Source organism: Zootoca vivipara, chromosome 11 (genome assembly GCF_963506605.1).
Source record: "Zootoca vivipara chromosome 11, rZooViv1.1, whole genome shotgun sequence".
NCBI lineage: Eukaryota > Metazoa > Chordata > Lepidosauria > Squamata > Lacertidae > Zootoca > Zootoca vivipara.
This window is the reverse complement of record NC_083286.1, coordinates 49,324,084-49,348,086: the sequence shown is the minus strand read 5'-3', so window position 1 is coordinate 49,348,086 and position 24,003 is coordinate 49,324,084. Positions and strand designations below refer to the sequence as shown.

The window sequence follows — 24,003 nt, the reverse complement described above, 5'->3', positions numbered from 1 at the left end:
TTTCTCTCTCCTGCAACCTGTGTCTTGGCTGTCTTACTTACACTGCCCTGGTGTTTTGTGAGAAGGTGATATATAAATATTTTTTTAAATAAATAAATGTACATTGGGTGAAGAGCCTGTGGCCCTCCAGATATTTGTTGAGCAGCCAATCCTATCTTCCCTGCCCATTGGCTATGCTTGCTGGGGCTGACAGGTGTTGGAATCCAAGAGCATCGGGGGGGGGGGGAGCTGTTCCCCAGGTCTGATGTACATGTGCTTGTTCTTTTGATTTCTTTCCATTTGTGGCATGCTGTGAGCTCAACAGGATTATCTGTAGGGTACTATTGGATGGCTTGGAAGTGATTAGTTGCATGATTCCATGCAGGATTAATTTGGCAGCATGCTGTTTTGTGTATATCAACACAAGGTTCAAAATTATGTATAGTAGCAACTGGACAGAACAATTGCCTTAACGCTACATTGGATTCTACCTTCTCTTTATAAAACATGATTGTCATAAATGCAATCAAGAACTTCATTCAGTATTCTTCTTTTTTCCTTAAATCTCAAGGTGGAAAATCTATTGCAGTAGAATGCTCTGAAGGTAAAGTCAGCCAAATGTTGTAGAGTTTATTGATGAATTCTGCATGCTGGGAATTCAGGAGATTATGGGTTCTATCGCTAAAATAGAATTGTGCAGTGTGTTGGACCATAATGCTATATACAGAGCTGATGTAACATAATCTCAGATTTATGCATGAGCTTCTCATTTCTACCTTACAACTTCCACTGCATATTTTTTCTTTCACTCTGAAGGTGGAGCTGCTTTATCTGTTTATTGTGTTAAAGAGATCATCATGAAATGTTATCAGTAAACATTACATTCCTTCCATCTCTGACTTTGTTAGATGTAGCAAAATCCTGCTCTTGAATCTCTGTTAACATGCTTCTCAAATACATATTTGTTACAGTTTTCTATTTTCTTTTTCAGAGGACTTAAGTGGCCTTGAAGGGCTTGGTAAGTAAAACATACTTTTTAATTGTGCATAAGTAAAAACAAAAAACAATCAAAAGCACTTGAAAGCTAAAGAGCACAAGGCCAAACAACCAAATTTAGATTTGACTTTGTCATTTCAAGACCACCTGTTCATGGGAATTTGGTTGGGAAAGGTGGTTTAAAACTGAATCTGTCTCATTGCTTGAGTTAGCATGGAGTTAATGATGTAGCTTTGAATGGCCTAATGTCAAATAGGTACGATGACACCCATCAGGTGTTTGGTAAATCTGTGGTATCAAATAATGACTCCATTGGGGATTGTGCCAAGCATTTTGTTCCCCAAAAGGTCATGTCATTTCTTCTCTGGCTAAAGGAGCACATGTCTGCTTTTTGCCAAGCACCACTGTAGATTCCAAAATACTCCCATCACACTATATATTTGGTGGGTTACGTGCACAGGAATGGAATCATTAAGTGTATCTAAATCATTAGGAATTATACATTGCTTGCATAGAATATTTTCTGTACCTTGATACTGCAAGCAGTGCAGTAGTAGCAAAACATCCTTTTATATAGCATGGAGACAAGGGTTGGTTATCTCACATCTTTGTGTAGTTTACACCAACAGAGGCCTACTATTTCTCTCCCATCTCCCCCAAGCAGAATCCCATGTCTGTCACCAGTGCTATATTGCAAATTTATATCTTGCAACATGGTTGGACATAAGAGGATTGGATGGTGATATACTGCATGTTTTCAGGATTGTAGCCTGCTTGGTTTTAAATTGTACTAGAAACTAGAATACATGAAAATTCTGTCAACCACCCTGAGATCTTCAGATTAAAGGGGTTTACAAATGTAATCAATAGAATGTAAAAATATACAAACCACATTGTGGATGAGAAAAATGATGTAAACATATTTAAAATGTAAACGACATGTAGGATCCAAGCTGAATAACTTTTTCATTTGCAAAATATGTTGACAACAGAGTGAACCTTTTCATTCTTTTTTTATATGAAAAAACAGATCTTAAAGAACCGTCAACTGAAAGGCAATTTGGTGAGTAATTAAATTCTTCTTTAGAAACATGGCTATAATCTAGAGCACCCTTCCCTAGTCTAGTGCTTGCCAGATGGCTGGTCTAGAGAGGACTAGATTGAGGGAGGCTGATTTCTCAGTTTTCAGTACTTTGTACTCCATTTGGTTAACACTTTTACTTGTTTTATTTGAAAGAAAAGATGTACTTGGGATAGAAAGTTTTGTGAACCAAAAAAAGAAAAAATCCTGTATGCTGTAATATTTCTTCTTGAATTCCCCTTTAGTATTGAGTGGGTGGTACAAAAAAAAAAAACCCTAGACCTTCCTGTCTAATCAATATCTGTTGTACTCTAACTAAAATCTATTAGCAGTGTGTGGTTTTTTGTGGTAGTATATGAAGCATTAGGTCCTCCATGCTTTGGATTGCACACACCCATTGTGTGGCAATGTCCCTCCCCAACCCGAAATAAGAGACAAGACACAGGAAGTTAAGTTTAAAGTGGGTGAAAAGGCCACACAGCCTCTCGCGAAGGTTGGGTCGGTCCCTGCCCACAACGCCACCTCCGCGAGACACGGAAGTGGTTTTTTGCACTCTATGTGGGAACTTGCTTAATAGTGGTAAATTCTTTTCCACAGATGTTATTAAATGACCAGTTAAAATAGTGTTGCCCGACTAAGAAATACGTGTGGGTCTTTTGTTGGTGCTTTCATAATTCTTTGAAAATTGGGAGAGAGAAAAAGACCTGTAAAATTGTGAGGAGTCTGAAATGGGGCTTAAATACATCAGTGGGTTTTCACTGCTTTGTTTTAATTGTAGAGCTCCTAATGGCTAAATTAAGCAATGTCTCTTCAGTTTCTTTGCAGGCAAGGTTAATTTCTTGCTTCGTTGCCCAACGTGAGATTTGGCTTCCTGTAGAGGGTGTTTGAACCCCTTCTGGGAAAGTTTCCACTGGAATTAGATTGTTTTCTTGGCATAGAACTTTCTCGATAAAAGAGATTAAAGTATAGACCTGTATAACAAAAGGTCAGGTCACTCTGTTAGCACAGCAAAATGCAAACCATTTGCGTGATGACAGCATTTCCATGCTGCATGAGAAAGGTCATTGCAGTGGGGAAGTATATTATGCTTGCTGCTGAACTGCTTCAGTTAAGCTGTACAAATTTATCTCTTGTGATGGAATGAAGTTGCCTAGACTTGCTGCTGCTACTGGTAATGATTTATATGGAATAGATGCAGGTTTGACCAGCTCAGTGCACTGGAATCTACTCTACTGAATGTCTGCCAACAGAGCTAAGAAAACTGAATTTTAAAACACTAGGGCTTTACATTTCCTAGGCAAAGTGGAGCTTAGAATTCGGAGTTGGTGTTCTAAGTTTCAGGAAGCAATGAAAGAACAAATGCATAATGTTGTAGTCAACTAACTTTTACTCAGAATTTAATGGCCATAACTAACTAGGTCCATTGATTTTAATAAGCATACTTTGACTAAAAGTTAGTTTTGAATTCTCAAATTGAAGCAATTATTTTTGCTGCCTTCTACTTATAAGAAGAAAGGCAGTCTGCAGATTGTTTCACTAATTTACAGTTTCTCTTGGGATAAGAACAGCTCAAATATATTTTGCTGTCAGTGTAAATAAGCCTGTATTAATGACTCTGTGTTGTATCAACCCATTAAACAAGTGGTCATTGAAACCTTGGGAGTGTGCAGTCATTTGTAACTGTCTCTCTAAAATGGCTTTCATTGTGATGGAGCTTGGCAGATTGTATTTCATCTATAAATGATCTGTTTATTTCTAAAGCTGCAAGTATAAACAGTAAATTAAGTCCAAGTTAAAGAGATCAGCTCATGATAGTTCCAGGAAAGCTGTCAAATCTTATTATGATAAATAAAGTATGTGGTTCTTTTAAAAAGCATTTATTTCAAACTGACTAGATAAATATACAGTGTTAAAGGAGCTATCAGTACCTAATATTCTCAGTTCTGATAACTTGGCAAACCATGGTAGAATATGCTTAACAATGGTGTTGTATGCTGTCTGAATTGGTACACCACGGTTTGTGATTTGCCAAACCATTATTTGAAGTGGGTTGTAAACTACGGATTGTGCTACCTATGCTATGGCATAGTATCTGAATTGACAATCCATTGCTTCACCTCCTGGAGCCAATACACCTAAAGAGTGCTAAGCACATTTAAATCATGGTTTGCCTATACTCTTGGACGTTCAAGCCATGATTTGGGTAATAAATGATGGTTAGCATAAGCAGTGACTTTGGTGACATAGTTTAGACTCCTTGCCCTCCACCACTCTGGAATATCTAATTATAAGACATAACAAACCCTTACACCTTTTCAACATGGGGAGTACTCAACGTGTAAGAGATAATAATAATATTGACTATTGATCATCCCGTGGCCAAACTCTGAAAATGCTGCCCTACAAGAATCCTGTCATGTTTTTTGCTTTTGCCTTTGCAGCGGTAGACAAAGTAGCGCTGCTGATGGGAAACATGAGCTATTATAATCATCCTAAGCTCAAGGCTCCGTTAGTGGATGTTTATGAGCTGACCAACCTGCTGAGGCAACTGGACTTCAAAGTGGTTTCTTTGCTGGATCTTACTGAACCTGAGATGCGGAATGCGGTAGATGAGTTCCTACTGCTGCTGGACAAAGGAGTATACGGTAAGAACTAGTAGCATAACAGCCTGTCAAATTGATTATCAGAATGTACCTTTTAAATATTTCCATTTCCAAATTATCTTGTCCTATGCTCTATGCCCGTATATCATGTAACTATTATATAATTTTTGGTGCCTGAAAAACTGGAAAATGCAGCATCCATTAATTTTAGATGCACTCCAAGATAGATAGACATATATGTTATGTTAAGCTAGAACATTATTGAGGCCAAACATAAGAAGCTGCCATAAACTGTCTTAATAACACCAAATATTTATTTTTCATGAAAATTATTATTGTGGGGCCAAGCAGTGGTTTAAATTGGCAACAGGTGCCAGATGAAGTTACTGCAACAAGGGGAAGTTATTGAATATTTACTTACTTATTTACTTACTTACTTACTTACTTAATTTCTATCCTGCCCTTCTTCCCAAAGCAGCCCATATTGAGAATTTCTTATTGATCAAATGGCTGACGCTTGTCTCATTTTGTGCTGGCTGGACTGACATTCAGAATGCCTTCTGCCCTTTATATGCCTGAGCCAAAGGGTCACAATGACAGGAAGATTTATTGGAGCAGCAAAAGTGTCCACAGACTTTCTGACGGCAGCATACTTTCCCATTCCCTTTTTTTAGTGCTAGCTTGCCGGGCACCTTTGGGTCAGTTTCAGCTATAGATTTACTGCTGGGCACTGATGACGTCTCAAATCACAAACTACACCAAAATATGTTGACTTCAACTTTCTCTTTTATTGATGTCCTTTTCCATTGTAGCAAAATATTTTAAGAGTTCCAGAAGATAGCATAGCACAATCTGTACACTCTTTCCACATCTAAAATTCTACACTCCCATCTAAACCACATACACTAGGGCTGGGCGATAACCGGTTTTCAATATTGTGATATATCACCAGCTGAACATCACGATATATTGATATATCACAATATCTGAAATAAGGAAGGAACTACTACACAGAGTGTTTGTGGAACATGAAATAATGCTTTATTGCAGGGGGTTGGACTAAATGAGCCTCCGGGGTCCCTTCAACTTTACAATTCCATGACTCTGATTGGATAGGTAGAGAACCTGTGGCCCTCTAGCTGGACTACAACCCCCATTAGTCCTGACCATACATGGGCTGGATATGGCCACGGAGGCTGTTTATCCGGCCCATGCGCTGCAATTAACCAGCGCGGTGCGGGGACTTGCTGAGCGCAGCCACAGAAGCAATTTACGGCGCCCCAGACATGGGCAGCGTGGTGCCAGAAATCGCTTCTGCGCATGTCCGGCCCATGGATGATAGTCTGTGGGAATGCTCCGGCCCACGGCCAGAAAATGTTGCCGACGCCTGGTCCTGACCGTTGGCCATGCTGGCTGGGGCTGATGGGAGTTGTACTTTGACAACATCTAAAGGAACATAGGTTCCCTACCCCAAGTTTTCTGCATTTTGGTGGGCTTACCTCCATACCCAGAAAGACTTGTCCTTCTTGTAGATGCTCATAGTGTTCACCATAATATTGCATCAGCTGGGTTACTCCCAGAAAAGTGTCATTTGCAGTGCAAAGTGCAAAACATAAATTCACAGCTGCTGCTTTCCTCACTTCAGTGTGTTGTATAGTAAAAATGTGCCACTATATGTGTATTGCAGTGCACAAGGCTGTTGCTCACCTCATCCCAAGAATGGGGAGATTGGAGCACATTCAGCATCTGCTTGCAGCAAATCCACTGTCCCACTTATGGCAAGTGTGATTTTAAGACTATAGAAAACTTCATTATTCTTGTTTTCTTTGCAACTTAATTTAATTGAATTAGTTTGATGAATATAATAGCTAAAAGCTACCGTATTTTAACTGTGAGTGTTGTTTCTCCCCAGGGCTATTATATTATGCTGGCCATGGCTACGAAAACTATGGTAATAGTTTTATGGTTCCTTTAGATGCCCCAAATCCCTATCGAGCTGCAAACTGTCTGTGTGTACAAAATATTCTCAAACGGATGCAAGAAAAGGATACTGGCCTCAATGTATTTTTACTGGATATGTGCAGAAAAAGGTATGTAATTGCTTTCATCACCTCCCTAGTAGATCAAGGCTCAAGAAACCATGTTGACACTAGAAAAACAGCCAGCTTTTATTAACTCGACCATCTGTATGCAAGTGTCACAATCTTTCCGTTTTCTTCTCCAGGTTCAGGAGTTCAGAGCGAAAGCAAAATAATGGGGAATAAAATAAACTTGCTACATGGCCATGTTTGACTTGTTGGGTCAGTCTCTGGAACAAAGGAGGGCATGGTTCATAATCCAGATAATGGTGATTCAGATAAAAATTCTGTTCTTCCCACTCAGAAAAAACAGTGTTTTGATTACCACATGAAAGCAGAGTTGGGTAGCTTGTTAAAAATACTGAAAGCTCCTTTCTAACAGATAAAGCTGACATCCTATTGACTGGGAAGGTGGAGTGTCAGGCTGGCATTTTTTCTCTCTGAAAAGAGAGAAAAAAATTTTCTCTCTTCTTTCCATTACAGTACTTCCCTGCTCTTCTGCCTCCCAGCTAGTAGGGAATATTAGCTAGGAAGAGATAACAGCTTTTACTTCAAGCCCCTCCTAACTTTCCTTGGCTATAATTATTACTCGTTTCATTTCTATACTGCTTTATATTTTTACGAAAACATCTCCCAAGCAGTTTACAACGCACTGAAACATCAAATAAAACAATCCAAAATATAACATTACTGAAGAAAGTCAGATATAAAGCATACATTCAAAGCAACGTAATTAACAGGAAACTGAAATATTATTTTAAAGATTTCAAAATAAAACATTGCTTCAGGCAGGCATGAATCTTCAAAGTTCTTGACAGGCAGATTCCAGTTGCATTTCATGCAAGTGTAATGTGTAGCCCTGTTCTAGGTGTTGTTCCACCCAGTCATCTAGGCCAAAGCAAAGCATTTTTATAGAGCTTGTGCACCATTTTGGGTTTGGGTGCTTCGTAACAGCACCACCACCCTTGGCCTAACTCTAGAGAGGTTTCAGGGTGAAAAGCATGAGTGTGGGGTCTTTTTCTGCCAATGAGCCTGGGCAAGTGTCAGGGAGCTTGGATGCCTGCAGTGGGTAGTGCCCGAAGCAAAAGGCAGCTGAGCAGCAAATTATTTCTTTTGTACATTCCCACCAGGCCAAAACCAGAGGTTTTTACACCATTTATGCATCTCTCCGACAAGGCAAGCAAAAGGCATTGATCACAGTTCAAGGACATATTCCAGCCAGGCAAAAGCACTCAAGGAGCAGTCAGAGCAGAGCCAGTGAGGGGGCAAGGCCTGGGCTACATTTGGCCCCTGGGCCTTAGGTTCCCCACGCCTGCCTTTAAAGACTAACAAAATTATTGTTGGATAAGATTCTGTGGGACAAAGCCCACTTCATTAAATGCATAAAGTGGTTACTCAAGCAGACAAGGATATATACCCTGGATACAGACAGGAAATGGAGGGGGGAAAGTAAATGTAAGAGAAGAGATGCAGTAGGCGTATCTAGAGATAGGAAGACCCATAGGGAAAATGGGATCAGGGGCCTTTTCTCTCTAGGCATTTCAGTACCATGCAGAGCACAAATGGTTGAAAGAAATGAAAACTGGTTTAAATTTCGTATTTATCTTCCCCTTCTTTCAAACAGTTTGCAGGGTTATTTTCTGCTCGCCAGAGGTTCTCTTTCTCACTGTGGTCCTTGAAGAGGGCTTTGGGTTTTTATTTCTTGGCATTTCAGGGCCAAGATGGGCTTCTCAAGGCAGTTCACAATATATACAGTACAGTCATAAAACAGGTTAAAACTCAGGTGTACATAATGAAACAGTTCGTTTCAAATCAGTGGCAGCACTAAGAACACAGACCAGCATCATTGTCCATTAAAAAGCAGGTGCAAATAATTCTTTAAAGCCCATTTAAAACCAACTCTTACTGTATATAATACTGAATGGCTCGCAAGACTGACTCAAGTTCTGCACTTTAGGACAGTGACGGAAACCTGTGGTTCTCCAGATGTTGTTGGACTTCAACTCCCACAATCCCTATCCATCAGCCATGTATATGGGGCTGACAGAAGTTGGAGTCAAACAATATTTGGAGAACAACAGGTTTCCTGTCTCTAATTTAGGACTGAGCTCTTAGGATAGAGGGGAGACTTTTATGCAACTGCAACATGAGCAGCTCATGATTGAGGAAGGAAGCACTTTGCACTAATCCACCAAAGCAAATTTTGCTTACCGTAGTTCTCTGTTGCTCGATTTGTTAAAAGAAGTGATGGAATAAATGGCAGAATTTGCAGGGGGGGGGTATATAGAATTTTCTATGTATATAATAATGTCATGGCTTTGGATATAAAAAACATTTTGTTTAATCCTCAAATTGCCCAAGATTCAGGCTTCTCTTCTGATTTTGTATTCTTACATTTATTAAAGGAATGAATATGATAATACCGTCCTCATCTTGGATGCCCTGAAGGTTACAGCTAACATTGTTTTTGGATACGCAACGTAAGGCTAATTATTTTACCTGCATATATTTGTGTGGGTGTGTATTTTAATGATACAGAATGATTGTGTTAATGTGTTCTGAGCTAACAAAGTAACTCTGTACTGTATAGAGGTGGATAATAAAAAGACAACAATCTGCTTGTGGTTCCAGCAGACCTTCATACACCATGTGGGTACATTACATTTGAGAAAATCTTTGAGTTGTATTCAGGTTTAAGTAGACCCATTGAAATCAATGGCATTCAAGTTAGTTATGAGTGATATCAGTGGGTCTACTCCAAAAATGATTTAAGTCTATTGAACCTCATGATTTCATTTTTGGATTAACGTTCAACCTTGTGTAAGTAAGCCCCACACATATGTGTGCCTCTCCCACTTCAACACAACATAAACATGGTACATTCCTTTTGTTGGTTTATCTGAGTGCAGCAGCTCCCTGGCCACTTGACCAAAAACCCCTTTCAAAAGGCAGGTTGGGGTGATAAAAGGAGATCGTGCATTCAGATAAATGTGATGTGCCTCATTCCACTAATTGGGGAGTTGAGAATTCTTACCTGATTTTAACACCTGTTTTACAGACAAGATAATAGGCCTTGCTCTGGTGTTATATTCAGGTAAGTGAAGTCATGGCACAGGTGGGACCTGGATCCAGGTCAAGCACCATCCACTGAAGCGGCTAATCCTGAGATCCCTTTGTTGTTGATGCAGCTGTGTGTGTATCTGCATACAATGGGAAACTGATTGGCCCCAGATTCCCCCTTTGTGTGACAGAGTTCTGCATGTGTATTTCAGCATGCACAGCATTCTCATGTGTGCCAAATGTGCAGAGGAGCAGGTCGTGGGTATAGTGATCAGGTGTGGCAGAGGCAGGGCTGGCATGAGGAGGGTTGTCTCCTGAAACCCCCAAATATATATTTTCAGAACCTATGCTTTCTAAATCTCTCCAACAGCATTGAGAACTTGTGATTAGTAAGCACCGATATTTATGCAGTACAATTTTTAATATGTTTCCTTGGATGTAAGGTCCTCTGGTTTCACTGTGGCTGATTTCCATGTAGGTGTGCAGAGGGTTGCAGCCACAGTTACTCTGCAGGTTGGAAATATCACTTAAGCTTAAGGAATCAGATTTTCCAACCTGTAAAGATTTGCTTCCCTGCAAATTACATCCTGGTGGTGCAAACATTTGTGAGCAAACATTAATATTTATTAACGTTCCTTGTAAAAATACACTTTATTTTTATACTTTATTTTGAAACGTGAACTGATTTTTCAGAATCCTGTAAAGTGCTTTTTATTTTACTTTGACAAAGCAACATTTTTGCCTTCTGTTGTGCTGCAGTTATACTTTCCCCACCCATCTTATGCCTCTGCTGTTGTTAATATGCATTTAAGGTGTCAAGGAGCAGAAGCTTTTGAAATTCAGGAGTCTGGCTTAGCCAATGGCATTTTCATGAAGTTCTTGAAGGAACGCTTGTTGGAGGACAAGAAAATTACTGTGCTGCTGGATGGTGTAGCAGAAGGTAAGGAAGCCCTATGAGAAGTATACCTGAGCCACTAGGGAAGTTTGCTTGATGAAGAAAAGTGTGGTGCAGTGGTTAGAGCAGGGGTGGTGAGCCTGTGGCTCTCCAGATGTTGCTGGACTACAACTCCCATCCATTCCTGAAAACGTTGACCAGTGATGATCAGAGTTGTAGTTCAGCAACTTTTTGAGGACCAGTGGTTGCCCACATCTGAGTTAGGGGGGCTGAGTAGAACTAGGGAGACTCTGGTTCAAATCCCCACAGAGCTACAAACTCCCTGGGTGACCTTGAGCCAATCACTATTTCTCAGCCTAATCTACTTCACTGAGCTGAGGTGTGGATAAAAGGGAGGGGACATGTTAAGGGGATAAAAGGGAATGTTTGCAACTTTGAACTCCTTGATGGAAAGGCAGAATACAAATGTAGTGAAGTGCAAAATATTTCCTTTGCACATTTGAGGCCTTTGGAGCACACTGCATGTTATGCATAAATGCATGTAAAAGCTGTTTTGATGGGGGTGTTTTACAGCCAAAAAACAGCCCTGAGAGGCTGTAATTTTTTAACGGAAGTTGAAAGCAGGGCTAAGGTATATGCACACCCATGCTTCACTCTTTCCTTTCAAACTCCTTTTTTGCCCCCAAATAGCAGCCCAAACTGCTTGTTCCTAGATGTGGATAAAGAACAAATGCACACCAACCATTGTAAATAAATGTTTTGGCACCGCTATGCCTGTCAGCTGAAATACAGCCTGATCCCCGTAACCCTTACTTCCTTGAGATGAAATTAATGGCCTGCCCCAGTGCACCCTGTGTTTCCTACGGGCTCTTGTCAACAGAACCTGCCAGCAGGGGATGGCTAGGAAGATAGCCTGCTGGCAAACAAGACAGACACCTTTTCCCCCTCCCTGAGGAGCTGCCTGACAGGGCAGATAGAAAACAGCTGCTGGCCTCGAGAAGGTGTCAGAATTTCTTAGAACACGGGGAAGAAGGATGGGGGTGGATGGAGGGTGGCTGGGCAAAAGGCAAGCAGGAAGAAAATGCTTGGGGGAGGCTGGAATGGCAGGTTGGCAACAGGGAGAAATTTTGACTGTGTGTAACCAATGCCCTGGGTGAGAATTGAATGGAAGGAGGCTGGAGGGATCCAGAAGCCTAATGAGCTGCAAACCATACCTGAAGAAAGGGAGTTCTTTTGAGCTCCTGAAGGGAGTGGATGCTGACACAGATCTCATTCAGAAGTCTCCTTTGCTTCAATGTGGTCCTGGAAGTGAAGCGCTAGAAGGTCCCCCTGCCCCAACTTCTGCTCTGGGGAAGGTGGAAGTGAAACTGCCAGACAAGGAGCTGCCAGATGGCAATAACTGGATGCCTAAGTGTTCTTGAGTGGGACTGCTGGTTGTCTATTGGAGAGTGACTGTGTACAATCCTAATCCCGGAAGGCTGCCTTCATGCCAATCAAGACATACTTCTGGCATTGCTGGGGGTGGGGTAACGGTGGGGTAACTATTGGAGTGTGCTGTAGCACTGAATCCCTTATAAAAGCTGTGAAATGAATTGTGTCCATATACAAAAGAATAACAGGGCTGTGGGAATGGGTGGGTGGCCTTGGAAGCACAACATTTAACAATACTACTAACACATTGGGGTAGAAAGTGGGGATCAAATCAATTGTGCATGCTTGCTTTGTAGGCACAGAGCAATAGATGCATCCCAAATGGTGGCATTGTTTTTTAAAGGTATACTTTATCTCCTTTCACAGCCCCAGAACGCTGCTTCCAGCCAGGATAGACAGAACTAGGCAAGATGAGCCATTCATCGAAGGCAGTTCCTTATATAGTAACTTTTTTTTTTAAGTTGCAGAAGCGATGTTCAAAAGCTACTACCACTGCAGAATTTCCTTAGGAAAAATGTGGTTATGTAACAACATTTTAAAAGCATATAGAGTACAAAGTTGGACAAAAATGCATTAAAATTGTTTAAGGGTGCTAATGATGTGGCTGAAAATAGATGGAGAACCCCAACTAAAAAAAAGACAACTGTTGGAAAAGCTTATCAGTCTAGCTTATCTGTAGTGTAAAACGATTGGAACATGAGAGTAGAGTGCTGCAATTAAGAAACATGTCTGTTCCTGGGAACGATTTCATTGACTGGAGGATCTATGCCTATGCATGTGGGAGGGAGAAGATGAAGAAACTTGCCACACAGCTTAAGAAATGTTTGGGTCATAATGAATGCTATAAGAGCAGGGGAGGCGGATTTCTCATGGAGAGGAACTTGGACGGTATGTTCTGGACTGTAGTGAATTTTGAACAGCCAGGCTTGAATGCCCCCTTGAAGTCAGGTTTGTCATGGAAACGCTGACACAACAATAACCATAGCAACATGGCGGCTCTTCTGGAATGTAGGTGCTTTAATTAGAATTTTCAGCAGCTTTGGTTCCCAGAAAATGATTTGCATCTTTTATTTTTAGATATGGGCAAGTGTCACCTTACCAAAGGCAAGCAGGCTTTGGAGATTCGCAGCAGCTTATCTGAGAAGAGAGCATTAACTGATCCTATTCAGCAAACAGTAACGTCGGCAGAGTCATTAGCGCGGAATCTGCAGTGGGCAAAAGCTCACGGTAAGGGTGAATATGCTGTTCAAGTTGATCTATAGCTCCTCATGTCCCAGGGTGTGGGTGCACAACAGCCTTATGAAATAACTTGGTTTACCTCCCTCAAATGGTTCATTTCCCTAGGTTATTTGTTCATTTACTTCATGGATAGCTAACCTTCAATGGAAGACTTGAATACTGCACTCACCCTTGGCAAACTTTCCAGGGGCTGCATGCCACCAGTGGGTGTGGCCATCCCTCCTCTTGCATTCACATGTGTGTACACACACATTCAGGGTACCTTCTCCAGTGTAGCCCCACACCCAGCAGATCAGCTGAAGACCAGGGCTTATCATCATCCCCTCTGTTCATCAAATGATCATTCTAATAAGCACAGTAGGGATGGTTTGTATCCCCATCATGGTTCTGGGCTGTGCAGAGAGTTCTACACATCTCTGCCCACCCCAACACTACCTCTGTTTTATTTCCCCCCCTTTTTTTGCTGCCTCCAAAATCAGTGGAACCTTGGTGGGGTGGGGCTATTTAATTTCTTCTTAGGGGTCAAGCCAAACACATTATTACAGTTGTATATATCCACCTTTCCATACAAAACATCCACAATGGTTAACAACTATAAATCCCACAACAGAAAATAGCCAGTTCACAAAACAGTCAGTCAGTATCATAATGATGAGGGGTCAGTGACATCCCATAGCCCGGGGTGACTAACCCATAGGTATCTGAAGAAGTGTGCATGCACACAAAAGCTCATACCTATGACAAACTTAGTTGGTCTCTAAGGTGCTACTGGAATGATTTTTATTTTTTTTACCATAGCTCACAGGCACCCAGGTATATGAAGTGACCTTCCAGCCCCCCTCCCCATAGCTTCATCTCCTTATCTGCTCAGTTAATGAAAACTTGTAATTCATTTAAAGTGAAGGAGCAAGATCCTCTCCAGTAAAGTTACTTATCATTTTAGGGCAATAGCAGAACTGTTGATAGATGCCAGGAGGAGATGATCTGTGCAGAATGTATGAAGGAGTCTTGAAGATTGATTATAATCTGCTCCCATTAGTTTGTAGATCTCCTAGCTACTGAAATTAATCCTGATGTTCCAATTTGGATAATGACTAAGTACAGCATGAAGAAATATGCAATTTCCCCAACTAATTTTGAAGGAGAGCATCTATGTATTACCACTAATCAAAATGTGTTTGTTTCCAGAACTTCCTGAGAGCATGTGCCTTCAGTTTGCCTGCGGTGTTCAAATTCAGCTGGGTTTCGCAGCAGAATTCTCCAATGTCCTGATTGTCTACACAAGCATAGTAAAGAAGCCTTCTGAAATCACTGTTTGCAAAGCTTATGTTACAGATTTTCCCCTTGTAAGTTGGCGTCAGGAGCTTGGTATGAGTTTATTCTTTACAGGATTATAAAAACATGAAATCTACACTTTGGCCAAAAACCACATAATATATGATCTAGCGGGTAGAGGGTGGTGGTGGCTGTGGGTACATAGCTTTTAATCCTATAAATTAATTTCTGCTTTTTTAAAAAAATTCAACAGGACTTGGATGTGGACCCCAAAGGGGCAAACAAGGGGACTCCTGAGGAAACCGGAAGCTATTTGCTTTCAAAGAACTTGCCCAAACATTGTCTCTACACTCGAATAAGTTCTCTGCAGAAGCTAAAGGTCATTTCACAATACTTTTGTCTCACAAACTCATTCTGTTTGGCACTTTTACATCAGCTGCTGCATGAAACAGATTGCATGTTTTACAGGCCCACACCCATATTGGTAGCCTCCAGTTACTACTTGCCCTTTGAAATACCTCAGCATAAATGTATGATTTCCCTACAGATGCAGTTTTGCAGGTTAAGTCAGCAGAGAATTATACGTCAAAGGCCTTCAGTCTCAAAAGGTTCCGAGTCTAGATTTCTGAATATGGCTTCATAGATATTGGAGAAGGGCAGCAATAGGGGTTTTGTTTCTGTCAAGGCTGAGGTGGTGGTAGGATCACAGCTCCTTTGCTTTCTTACTGCACCAACTCAATTCTATTGATTCTAAGCTATCGGAAACAAAACAAAACAGGGCTCCGATGATGGTTGTGGCCCCATTTGCGCTTTACATTTAAAGTTGTATCACACCACTTTAAACCTTTGTGGCTTCCCCCAAAGAATCCTGGGGGTTGTAGTTTGCTAAGGTCAGAGATGATCATTAGAGTCTAATCCCCCTCATAGAGCTGCAATTCCCAGCGTGGTTTTGTAGTCAGTCCCTCTTCCCAGAGAACTCTTGAGAACTGTAGCTTTGTGAGGGGGAAGAGAGATCTCCTAAAAAACTCTCAACACCCTTAGCAAACTACAGTTCCCAGGAACCATGACTGTTTTGAAGTGGCACGAGGCTGCTTTAAAGGCATAGTGCAGATAGGACACTACTGTGAGGTGGGAAATAGGGGACCAGGAGCCAAATCTGACTGGGCAATGAGAATGTGCTGGGTGAAGGAACTATTCTGTTCAGTATAAAACTGCAGTATGTGGCATTGGAGTAAGGGTGGAATCTACATGATAAAGAACAGCTGGCGTCCCTTGGCTTATACATCATCCTAAATGATGAAGATATAGCAAGTGCTAAAATTGATTTATTTATTTTTTGAGGGGCAGACATGCTCATCTTTTGTTTTTGTTTCCCACGAGATGCAGAAGTGCCGTTAATTCAGTCAGCATACAAAACTAATTATGTTAGTGAGAGTATTGGAGTTATCTGTGATGCGAACAGTAGCTTCTTTGCATTTAATTTTTGCAAATTCCATGTGGAAGGCAAACTCTTTAACATGGAAAGTAGAATGTCTTTAGCGGCCGGTGTAACAGTTGCTTTTAAAATACAGTGTCTGTGTGCTGACAGCATAATGCTAGAAATAGGTTTCCAGCGCTCCTCCTATCTCTTTTTGTCCTGTGAATTTGTGTGATTAGGAGACAAAAGCACTCCGATGGCAGTGAATGCTGCATTAGATGTGAATGGCATAACAACTGCCATTATTATGAAGATTAATAATGAATTTTCTTTCTATTATTTCACAGGAAGACTTAACCTTCACAGTTTGCCTGCACTATGAATACACAGGAGTAGATGATGTTGTGGATGAAAGGAAGGTGGTTAACATTGGCAAGCCCCTCATTGCAAGACTGCACATTCATCAAGGATACAGAAAGAATAGCTGTTTCCACAGCTTCTGTGGGCCTGACGGGCCTTGTTTCACCCACTCGCCTGGTGCAGAGGCAGCTGGATATAGCCCCTCTCATCACAATCACCAGCCACATTGTTATACAGGTTTCCCCCAGCAAAGCCCTGCTCACTCAGGAAGTGTTTTGCAACCGGTGAGGTGCCAGTGCAGTGTGTCTCCAAACAGGTTGGTCGCATGGTCACCAACCTGGTCATATCCATCCAATTCGAACCAAAGCAACGTACCTGTGGAGACGACGGATGACCTGGAATCTGATTTCTCAGGAAGCTTGAGGCTGTCTCATCAACAGTAGTCAAAACTTCTGTGTGGCAGTTTAGCGGCAACATTCCTCGGGCAGCGATTTGCAGTGCTGCTTGTGTGTTTTGGATTTTGGGGAAAGGGCATTAATAGGTCTCATTGGGCATCCCATTTGAGTTCTGTTGAATTATTTAGCCAGGATCCCAAGTTGTTGAGATTATGAGTTGGCACGTATGTATTTAGGAAATCTTCTTGGACTACAGGAAATTCCCAGTTATTTTCCCGGATAAGGAAACTGCAGGGCATTTGCAATACAGTAGTAAGAAAGAGTGATTGACTTCAAGCCCAGCTATGTATCATGGGAGAGTATGTATATTCTCTTTTAACATGTTGAAAACAATCAGAACTGCAACAGTGTGTTGCAGTGTGATGGTCTGCCTGTCCAGACTTCCAGCATTTCTACCCCCCCCCCATCATTTCCCATCCTCTTCTCCCTAACAGTCAGCATTCCATGAGGCACTGAGCACATATAGTCCTTTCTTGGGGTGGGGGCTCACTCACTTGGGGTTTTTACCTCTAGAATTTTTTTCTGTAAAAACTTTGGGGTTCCTCAAGTCTACATGGTGCTGCTGCTTTGGCTACATAAGCAATGATATAGCCTGATACTGGAAGTAGAGCAGTGGTTGTTAGACAGACGCCCCGCCCCGCCCCCGGGGCATCACTTGAAAAATGCTGACGGTTTTGGTGAACTATGTAATGATTTTTCTGCCAATGGTTTTTAGTTGTATTTTTTATTGTTTTTTATTTCTTCTGCAGGCAACCCCCGATTTGCACGGGGTTTGCGTTCCTGCCCCCTCCCCCCCCCCCCGCCAGCAGAGTTTGCATGAGGCATAAGCCCACCCTATTACACTCCTGATCTGCCCTCATGTTCCTTTTGACATGTGTGCAAAATGGTCACTGCCTGTTGCTCTTTTTTTGTATTAACAACTTGCATTCGAGTTGCAATCAATACAATGAGAAATGCAATGCAAGGAAAATGCAGTTAAAAAGCAATTTGCATATTTAATATGAACATGCCATGGACCACCTGAGTGAAGCTCATGGACCACTGATGGCCCGCCAACCACAAGTATGGGAACCTTCTGGCATAGAGGGGATGATGTTCAGAGGATGGCAGGATACCACTGGATATCTGGTGCTTTTCCCATGTGTCTAGATGCATGGGAACTGGACGATGGACTGAACAGAATGTTGCTCTCATCCATTGGTGATATTCTCATTTCTGTTCTCTGGAAGTTCCCAAATCTTTCCTCCCACAACAAGCACTGTACAAAAAACTTTTGATTAAGTAAAAGCACCTGCAGAATTTCTCTTAAGTCATTTTGGAACCAGTTGTGTTTTACATGATCAATGTCTGCAACCAGTTTAAAAGGGTAGGAAAGAGATTCTTGTGTGAATTATAAATACGTACACCCCAGCCTCTTTAACAGTCAACAAGAGTGAATCAGCTTTACAGGTACTCCTCTCATCTAAACTGTCATTTTAAAAGGCCAGCATTATTATTATTATTTTGTTCATAATTATGTGCAAGGCAATAAATTCCTTTTTTAAAATATTTGTATATATGTACTACAGTATATTCAATAAGAATTTTTTTAAAGTTCAGCATTCCATTCTCTTTATGGGACTAAAGGGCCTGTGGTATGTTAAATTTAGACTCTTACCTGCATTTCTGGGGGAAAGCTTTTAATCTTTGATGGATTACTGTATTTTAATGATTTGCTGGAAGCTGCCCAGAGTGGCTGGGGAAGCCCAGCCAGATGGGCGGGGTATAAATAAATAAATAAATATATTATTATTATTATTATTATTATTATTATTATTATTATTATTATTTATTATGGAATACTAGGCAAACTGAGACAATCTATCCAAAACAATGCTAACTAAACAATAGCCTTTATTCTAGATTTCTGCATCTTAGCACTGTGGAATTTTGCATGTGCTGACAAATGTGCAGGAGAATTATGATACGAGAGACATAGCTGTATTAAAGGGGAGACAGTCGGGAAGTGGTTAAGAAAGTCAGTAGACCGCCATTGGGACTCTAGGAAGCAAGGAGGAAGAGAAGTAAAGGAACAACACCTTGCAAGGTTGAATGGAAGTAGACACTTTGTTGAGGGAATAGATAAGTCAGTGGCAAGTCAATCTGGAGACTGGAGAAGGTCTAAGGAGTGAAGGTCCAAGAAGCTGTCAGGAGTGGCAGACGATTTATCCAGAAATGTGATTTAGTTATATTTGTTTTAAATGTTTTGTTGATTTTATATTTGTTTTTCCTGGTGGTTTTATGTATATTTGTTTTTAATTGGTTTGGGTATTTAAGTCATGGTTTATATATAATTTGACTTTTGTACTGCTTGGGAGAAATTTTTTGAGCAAGTGGGTTCATACATTTTCTAAATAATTGTCAAAAGGAATTTAAAGAGGTTTTGTATACCTGCCTTCCCTCTGATGAACACAGCTTCTTTTGCCACTCCTCCTTCCATGCCACTCTTCTCCTCTCATTGTGTTTGGGTCTAGGGTATATCTTTCTCTCTTCCTGTGCTTGTAAGTGTAGTCATAAGAGGCTACACTGGCCAGTTTTGGCCATGTAAGAAGTGGGCTTCTGAAAGAGTTGGGCAGAGAAACAATGAAATGTGCAAAGCACTGCAGCCTCAGGGATCTTTATACATCATATCCCCTTACCTTGAACAGTTGTCTGATTACAGTTGGCCCAACCCCTCTCCTTGATTTTGTTCAAGACCCCTATTTATAATTCCGGAGGGGAAGAGGTTGTTGGTACGGAGGAAGAGGCACTTGAAGAAGAGACTAGATGCTGGAACAATATTGGTTGTGGTCCAGGAATAGGACTTGCATGTCTGGTTGCTAAAAATTAGGATTCCAACTTGCAATTCAGGGCAGTTCATGGACATTGATGACTCGGGCAATAGGATGCAGATAGCATGTATATGTTGTTAGGCTTTCCAGACTGTGGTTCAGAAAACCCAAGTGGTTTTACTAATAAGAGGAGGAAGATTAACAACGCAATCCTATGCAGATCTACTTGGAAGAAAGTCCTGTGGACTCCCAGGTCAACTTTGTGCAGGTTTGCTGCTTGAGTTAATAAGAGATTTGTTGTTGATGGCAAGGGCAAGTTTTAAATCTTCCTTAGTTTGGTAGTTGTCACTTTCTGAACTGGCCCCCATGAAATACCTTTACATCTTCAGACTAACACAATGATTAAATATTTCCAAAATGAGCTGGTCCAATGGGAGGCACTTTCAAGGGCTCCTGTGGATTTCCACAGCCTCCTAAGTGGCAGAGTTTTGCAGAAATGGAGTGATCCGTTCCGTAAACCCAGGCAAACAATAGGTCCACCTAGATAAGTATTGTTTGCAGCAACTGGCAGCAGCCATCCAGGGTTTCAGAAATAGATCTTGCCCGGACCTACTTGGAGATGTCAGGGGATGAATCAGACCTTTCATATGGACGTATATTCTAGCAGTGAATTATGACCCCTGAATTTGAGCAGGGAGGAACTATACTGTGTGACGTATTTACATGCCTGATATCCAGGGCAAAACCTTGTGAGCTCCTCAGAAAAGAAGGGTTGTCTTTTCATTTAGATCAGGACAGACAAACATCCAGCTTTCATGCTTTTAGGTGGAAAGTAAAACCATTCATGAACAGTGTATGTTTTGTGACGATGCAAAACTTAAGAGACTGCTATGCAACTGGTCTGATAGCACTGCATCACCCGATGCAAGTCAGTGATGCTGTCCTTGTGATGTGGTGTAAACCAGAGCTTATAGGGTTAACTGCTCTGCGGAAGTGCTTCCTGTGAAATTGGGGGTTGTCTATGTTCACTGTTTGTGAACTGTTATTGGTTTCGTTTTCACCACGAACGGAGAAGCACAATGCCGTGTCTTTCTCCGGGATGAGATATTTACTGCTTTGTAAATAAACTGCTTCTCAGACTAGAAGAAGTATGTTTCCGGGCGTTTTGGGAGACCTGCGTCAAAAATCATCACCTGTGCTGCTTCCTGAAGCGTTCTATTCTGAGTGTAAAGGTGTCAGAACTCCCACGGAGACAAGCTTTGTGAAAGACAGCCAGGTAGGGGACAAGGCTGAGTTTGAGAGTCCCGATGTCTCTCAGTCAGCTCTAGGGAGTCTGTTGTATCTCTCCCAATGGAGCAGACCAGATATAGCTTTTGCTGTAAACTTGCTCAGCAGAGAAGCTACAAAGCCTAGTGTGCATGCCTGGAATGGCATCAAGAGAGTGTTGAGGTATTTGCAGGACACCAAAGATTTCTGTCTCAAGTTGTCTTCAGAGGGTGAGCCCCAGCTCACATGCTGGACGGACTGCAATTGGGCCAATTTGGAGGACAAGAAATCTGTGTCAGGTCTGGTAGTGAAATTTGGAGAATCTCAAATTGGTTGGAGGTCTAGAAAGCAAAGTCTCATTGCACTTTCCTCTACAGAAGCCGAATTCAGTGTGTTGTCTGAATTGTTCAGAGAATTAGAGTTCTACCGATGTTTGGTCCAAGAGACCTGTGGTGATTGTGGCTTGCCCATCACTGTTTGGGAGGACAGTAAACCATGTCTGAAGTTGGCAGAGTCTGGCCAGTTTAAGGCCAGAATCAAACATTTGGATATTCGGTTTCGAAATGTGTGTCAGGATGTTCAATCAGGCTTGGTTAAGCTGAAGTACTGTCCAAGTCAGAAGAACCTTGCAGATGGGTTCCACTAAACCTTTGAGCTTCCAAAGGCATGGGGAGTTCTGTGAAGGATTGGTTTTGGGGTAAGTTGGGTATACTTACTGTTCCCCCAACGGTACAGGATGAGAGGGGGTATGATGTGGTGTAAACCAGAGCTTATAGAGTTAACCGCTCTGCGGAAGTGCGTCCTGTGAAACTGGGGAGTTTCTATGTTCACTGTCTGTTTGTGAACTGTTATTGGTTTCATTTTCGCCACGAACGGAGAAGCACAATGCCATGTCTTTTTCTGGGATGAGATATTTACTGCTTTGTAAATAAACTGCTTCTTAGACTAGAATAAGTACTTTTCCGTGCCTTATTCCTCCTGCTGACCACACGTCCGCTGTGCAGGGCTTCTGTGAAGATACTCTGCTATATCGGGAGCCCAGAAGAAGGGGGGCCAGCAGTGAAAGCGCAGGGAAGTCTGCTGGATGCCATTATCACCCGGTCTCACTAGCTATGGAGGGTCGTTATCCCCATAGCTGCTTTTGTAATGGCTTTGGGCCAGGGGTCAGCAAACTTTTCCAGCAGTCCCTCAGACCTTTCCACTGTCCCTCAGACCTTGTGGGGGGCCGGACTATATTTTGAAAAAAATATGAACGAATTCCTATGCCCCACAAATAACCCAGAGATGCATTTTAAATAAAAGGACACATTCTACTCATGTAAAAACATGCTGATTCCCAGACTGTCCGCGGGCCGGATTTAGAAGGAGATTGGGCCGCATCTGGCCCCCGGGCCTTAGTTTGGGGATCCCTGCTTTGGGCCAAGCCATTTAACAACAGTCCTTTGCTTTCAGAGCAGAAGAATGGCTCTTAGAAGCACTTCTCCATCTCTAGTCACAATCAGTTCAAGAGCCCCCCCCCCTTGATTAGTGTGGAGCTTGCATTGCCATGGTAACTATTCTCTTCCCATACTTTTTGGCACTTGGAAAAACTCATTGGTTTCTTCCCACGATCTAAGAGATTGGAGCACTGTTCAGTGGCCTTGCAAGATTAGCTCTGTAATGACAGAAACAAAGAGATTGCTTCTGTCACTATGGGCCTTAATCTTGCACTGCACTGAACTTCCTGCTCTAGTGAACCCTGCAAGCCCAATGGCCAATAAATATTTATTGCTTGTAACCACAAGCCATTGCAAATGCAGTAAAAGACCTATTAGCATAGGCATAATACATGAATAAGTATACACTCTGCTTAAAATGCAATCAACATTAAAACTTCCTGGGGTTAGATTTAGCTTGCTCAAATTAACAAGTCACTGACAGTTCACTGAAAGATTCTCACTTGGATTTTTCCGCTGTAGTTGCATATAGTGCAGCTTGATAGGATATTTCCTCCTATGAGTTGGATAACAGGTCAATGAGTGTGTTGTGTGCACTGGTCACCCACTCCATTGCATGCAATATCATCATCATCATCATTTTTAATTTGTATACCGTATAGGGACCAAGGTGGTGCTGTGGTTAAACCACTGAGCCTAGGGCTTGCTGATCAGAAGGTCGGCGGTTCGAATCCCTGTGACAGGGTGAGCTCCCGTTGCTTGGTCCCAGCTCCTGCCAACCTAGCAGTTCAAAAGCACATCAAAATGCAAGTAGATAAATAGGAACCGCTACAGCGGGAAGGTAAACGGCGTTTCCATGTGCTGCTCTGGTTTGCCAGAAGCGGCTTTGTCATGCTGGCCACATGACCTGGAAGCTATACGGCGGCTCCCTCGGCCAATAATGCGAGATGAGTGCGCAACCCCAGAGTCGGTCACGACTGGACCTAATGGTCAGGGGTCCCTTTACCTTTACCGTCTTTCTATCTTACAATACTCAAGGCAGTTTACAAGCTGAAGAAACAAAAAATGTACATCTTATAACAATCTAATGCAATACAAAAATGTGATAATAAAACATAGCTTTAAAATAAGCAACCTACATCAAAAAATTTGTCTTTTGTCTTACTACAAAAGAATTTCAGAAATAGACTGGAAAGAGAAGTTGCTGAATTACAACTTATCACCAAGCTCAAAACCATGGAGGGACCTGGTTTGAACAGAGATATCGGATTCTTATCTCATTATACACGATAAGCGATCTTCAGCCATCTCAACCCTTGCTTTTTCATGCAAAACCATTTGCAGTCGTTTTCGGTCATCAACAGCTATCAGTCAGTCAATCACCCACTTCCACCACCCTTCTGAGTGATCCCCCCTCCCCTCCCCATCCCCACCCCTCCCCACCCCTTCTCTACATAAGTGCCTGGGGACTTCTATTTCACTGTATCTGAAGAAGTGTGCATGCACACGAAAGCTCATACCAAAATAAAAACTTAGTTGGTCTTTAAGGTGCTACTGAAGGAATTTTTTTATTTTACTTCGACCCAGACCAACACGGCTACCTACCTGTAACCAGAACTACA

At 41.8% G+C, this 24,003-nt stretch overlaps 1 protein-coding gene across 2 annotated transcripts in view; it reads left to right on the top strand.

Annotated features, from left to right (window-relative positions):
- Positions 1-23,788, top strand: part of MALT1 (MALT1 paracaspase) — a 43,064-nt gene extending 19,276 nt beyond the window's left edge. The window contains exons 7-17 of one of the 2 annotated variants that reach the window (XM_060280345.1): positions 551-583; positions 971-997; positions 2,006-2,038; positions 4,498-4,701; positions 6,572-6,749; positions 9,143-9,217; positions 10,610-10,737; positions 13,201-13,350; positions 14,551-14,708; positions 14,891-15,016; positions 16,402-23,788. In XM_060280345.1, the coding sequence (XP_060136328.1) occupies positions 551-583; positions 971-997; positions 2,006-2,038; positions 4,498-4,701; positions 6,572-6,749; positions 9,143-9,217; positions 10,610-10,737; positions 13,201-13,350; positions 14,551-14,708; positions 14,891-15,016; positions 16,402-16,857 (1,568 nt within the window). In that variant the 3' untranslated portion in view covers positions 16,858-23,788. The remainder of the gene's footprint in view (positions 1-550; positions 584-970; positions 998-2,005; positions 2,039-4,497; positions 4,702-6,571; positions 6,750-9,142; positions 9,218-10,609; positions 10,738-13,200; positions 13,351-14,550; positions 14,709-14,890; positions 15,017-16,401) is intronic. The other variant, XM_035100624.2, reaches the window with a different exon arrangement.
- The last annotated feature ends 215 nt before the right edge of the window (positions 23,789-24,003 follow it).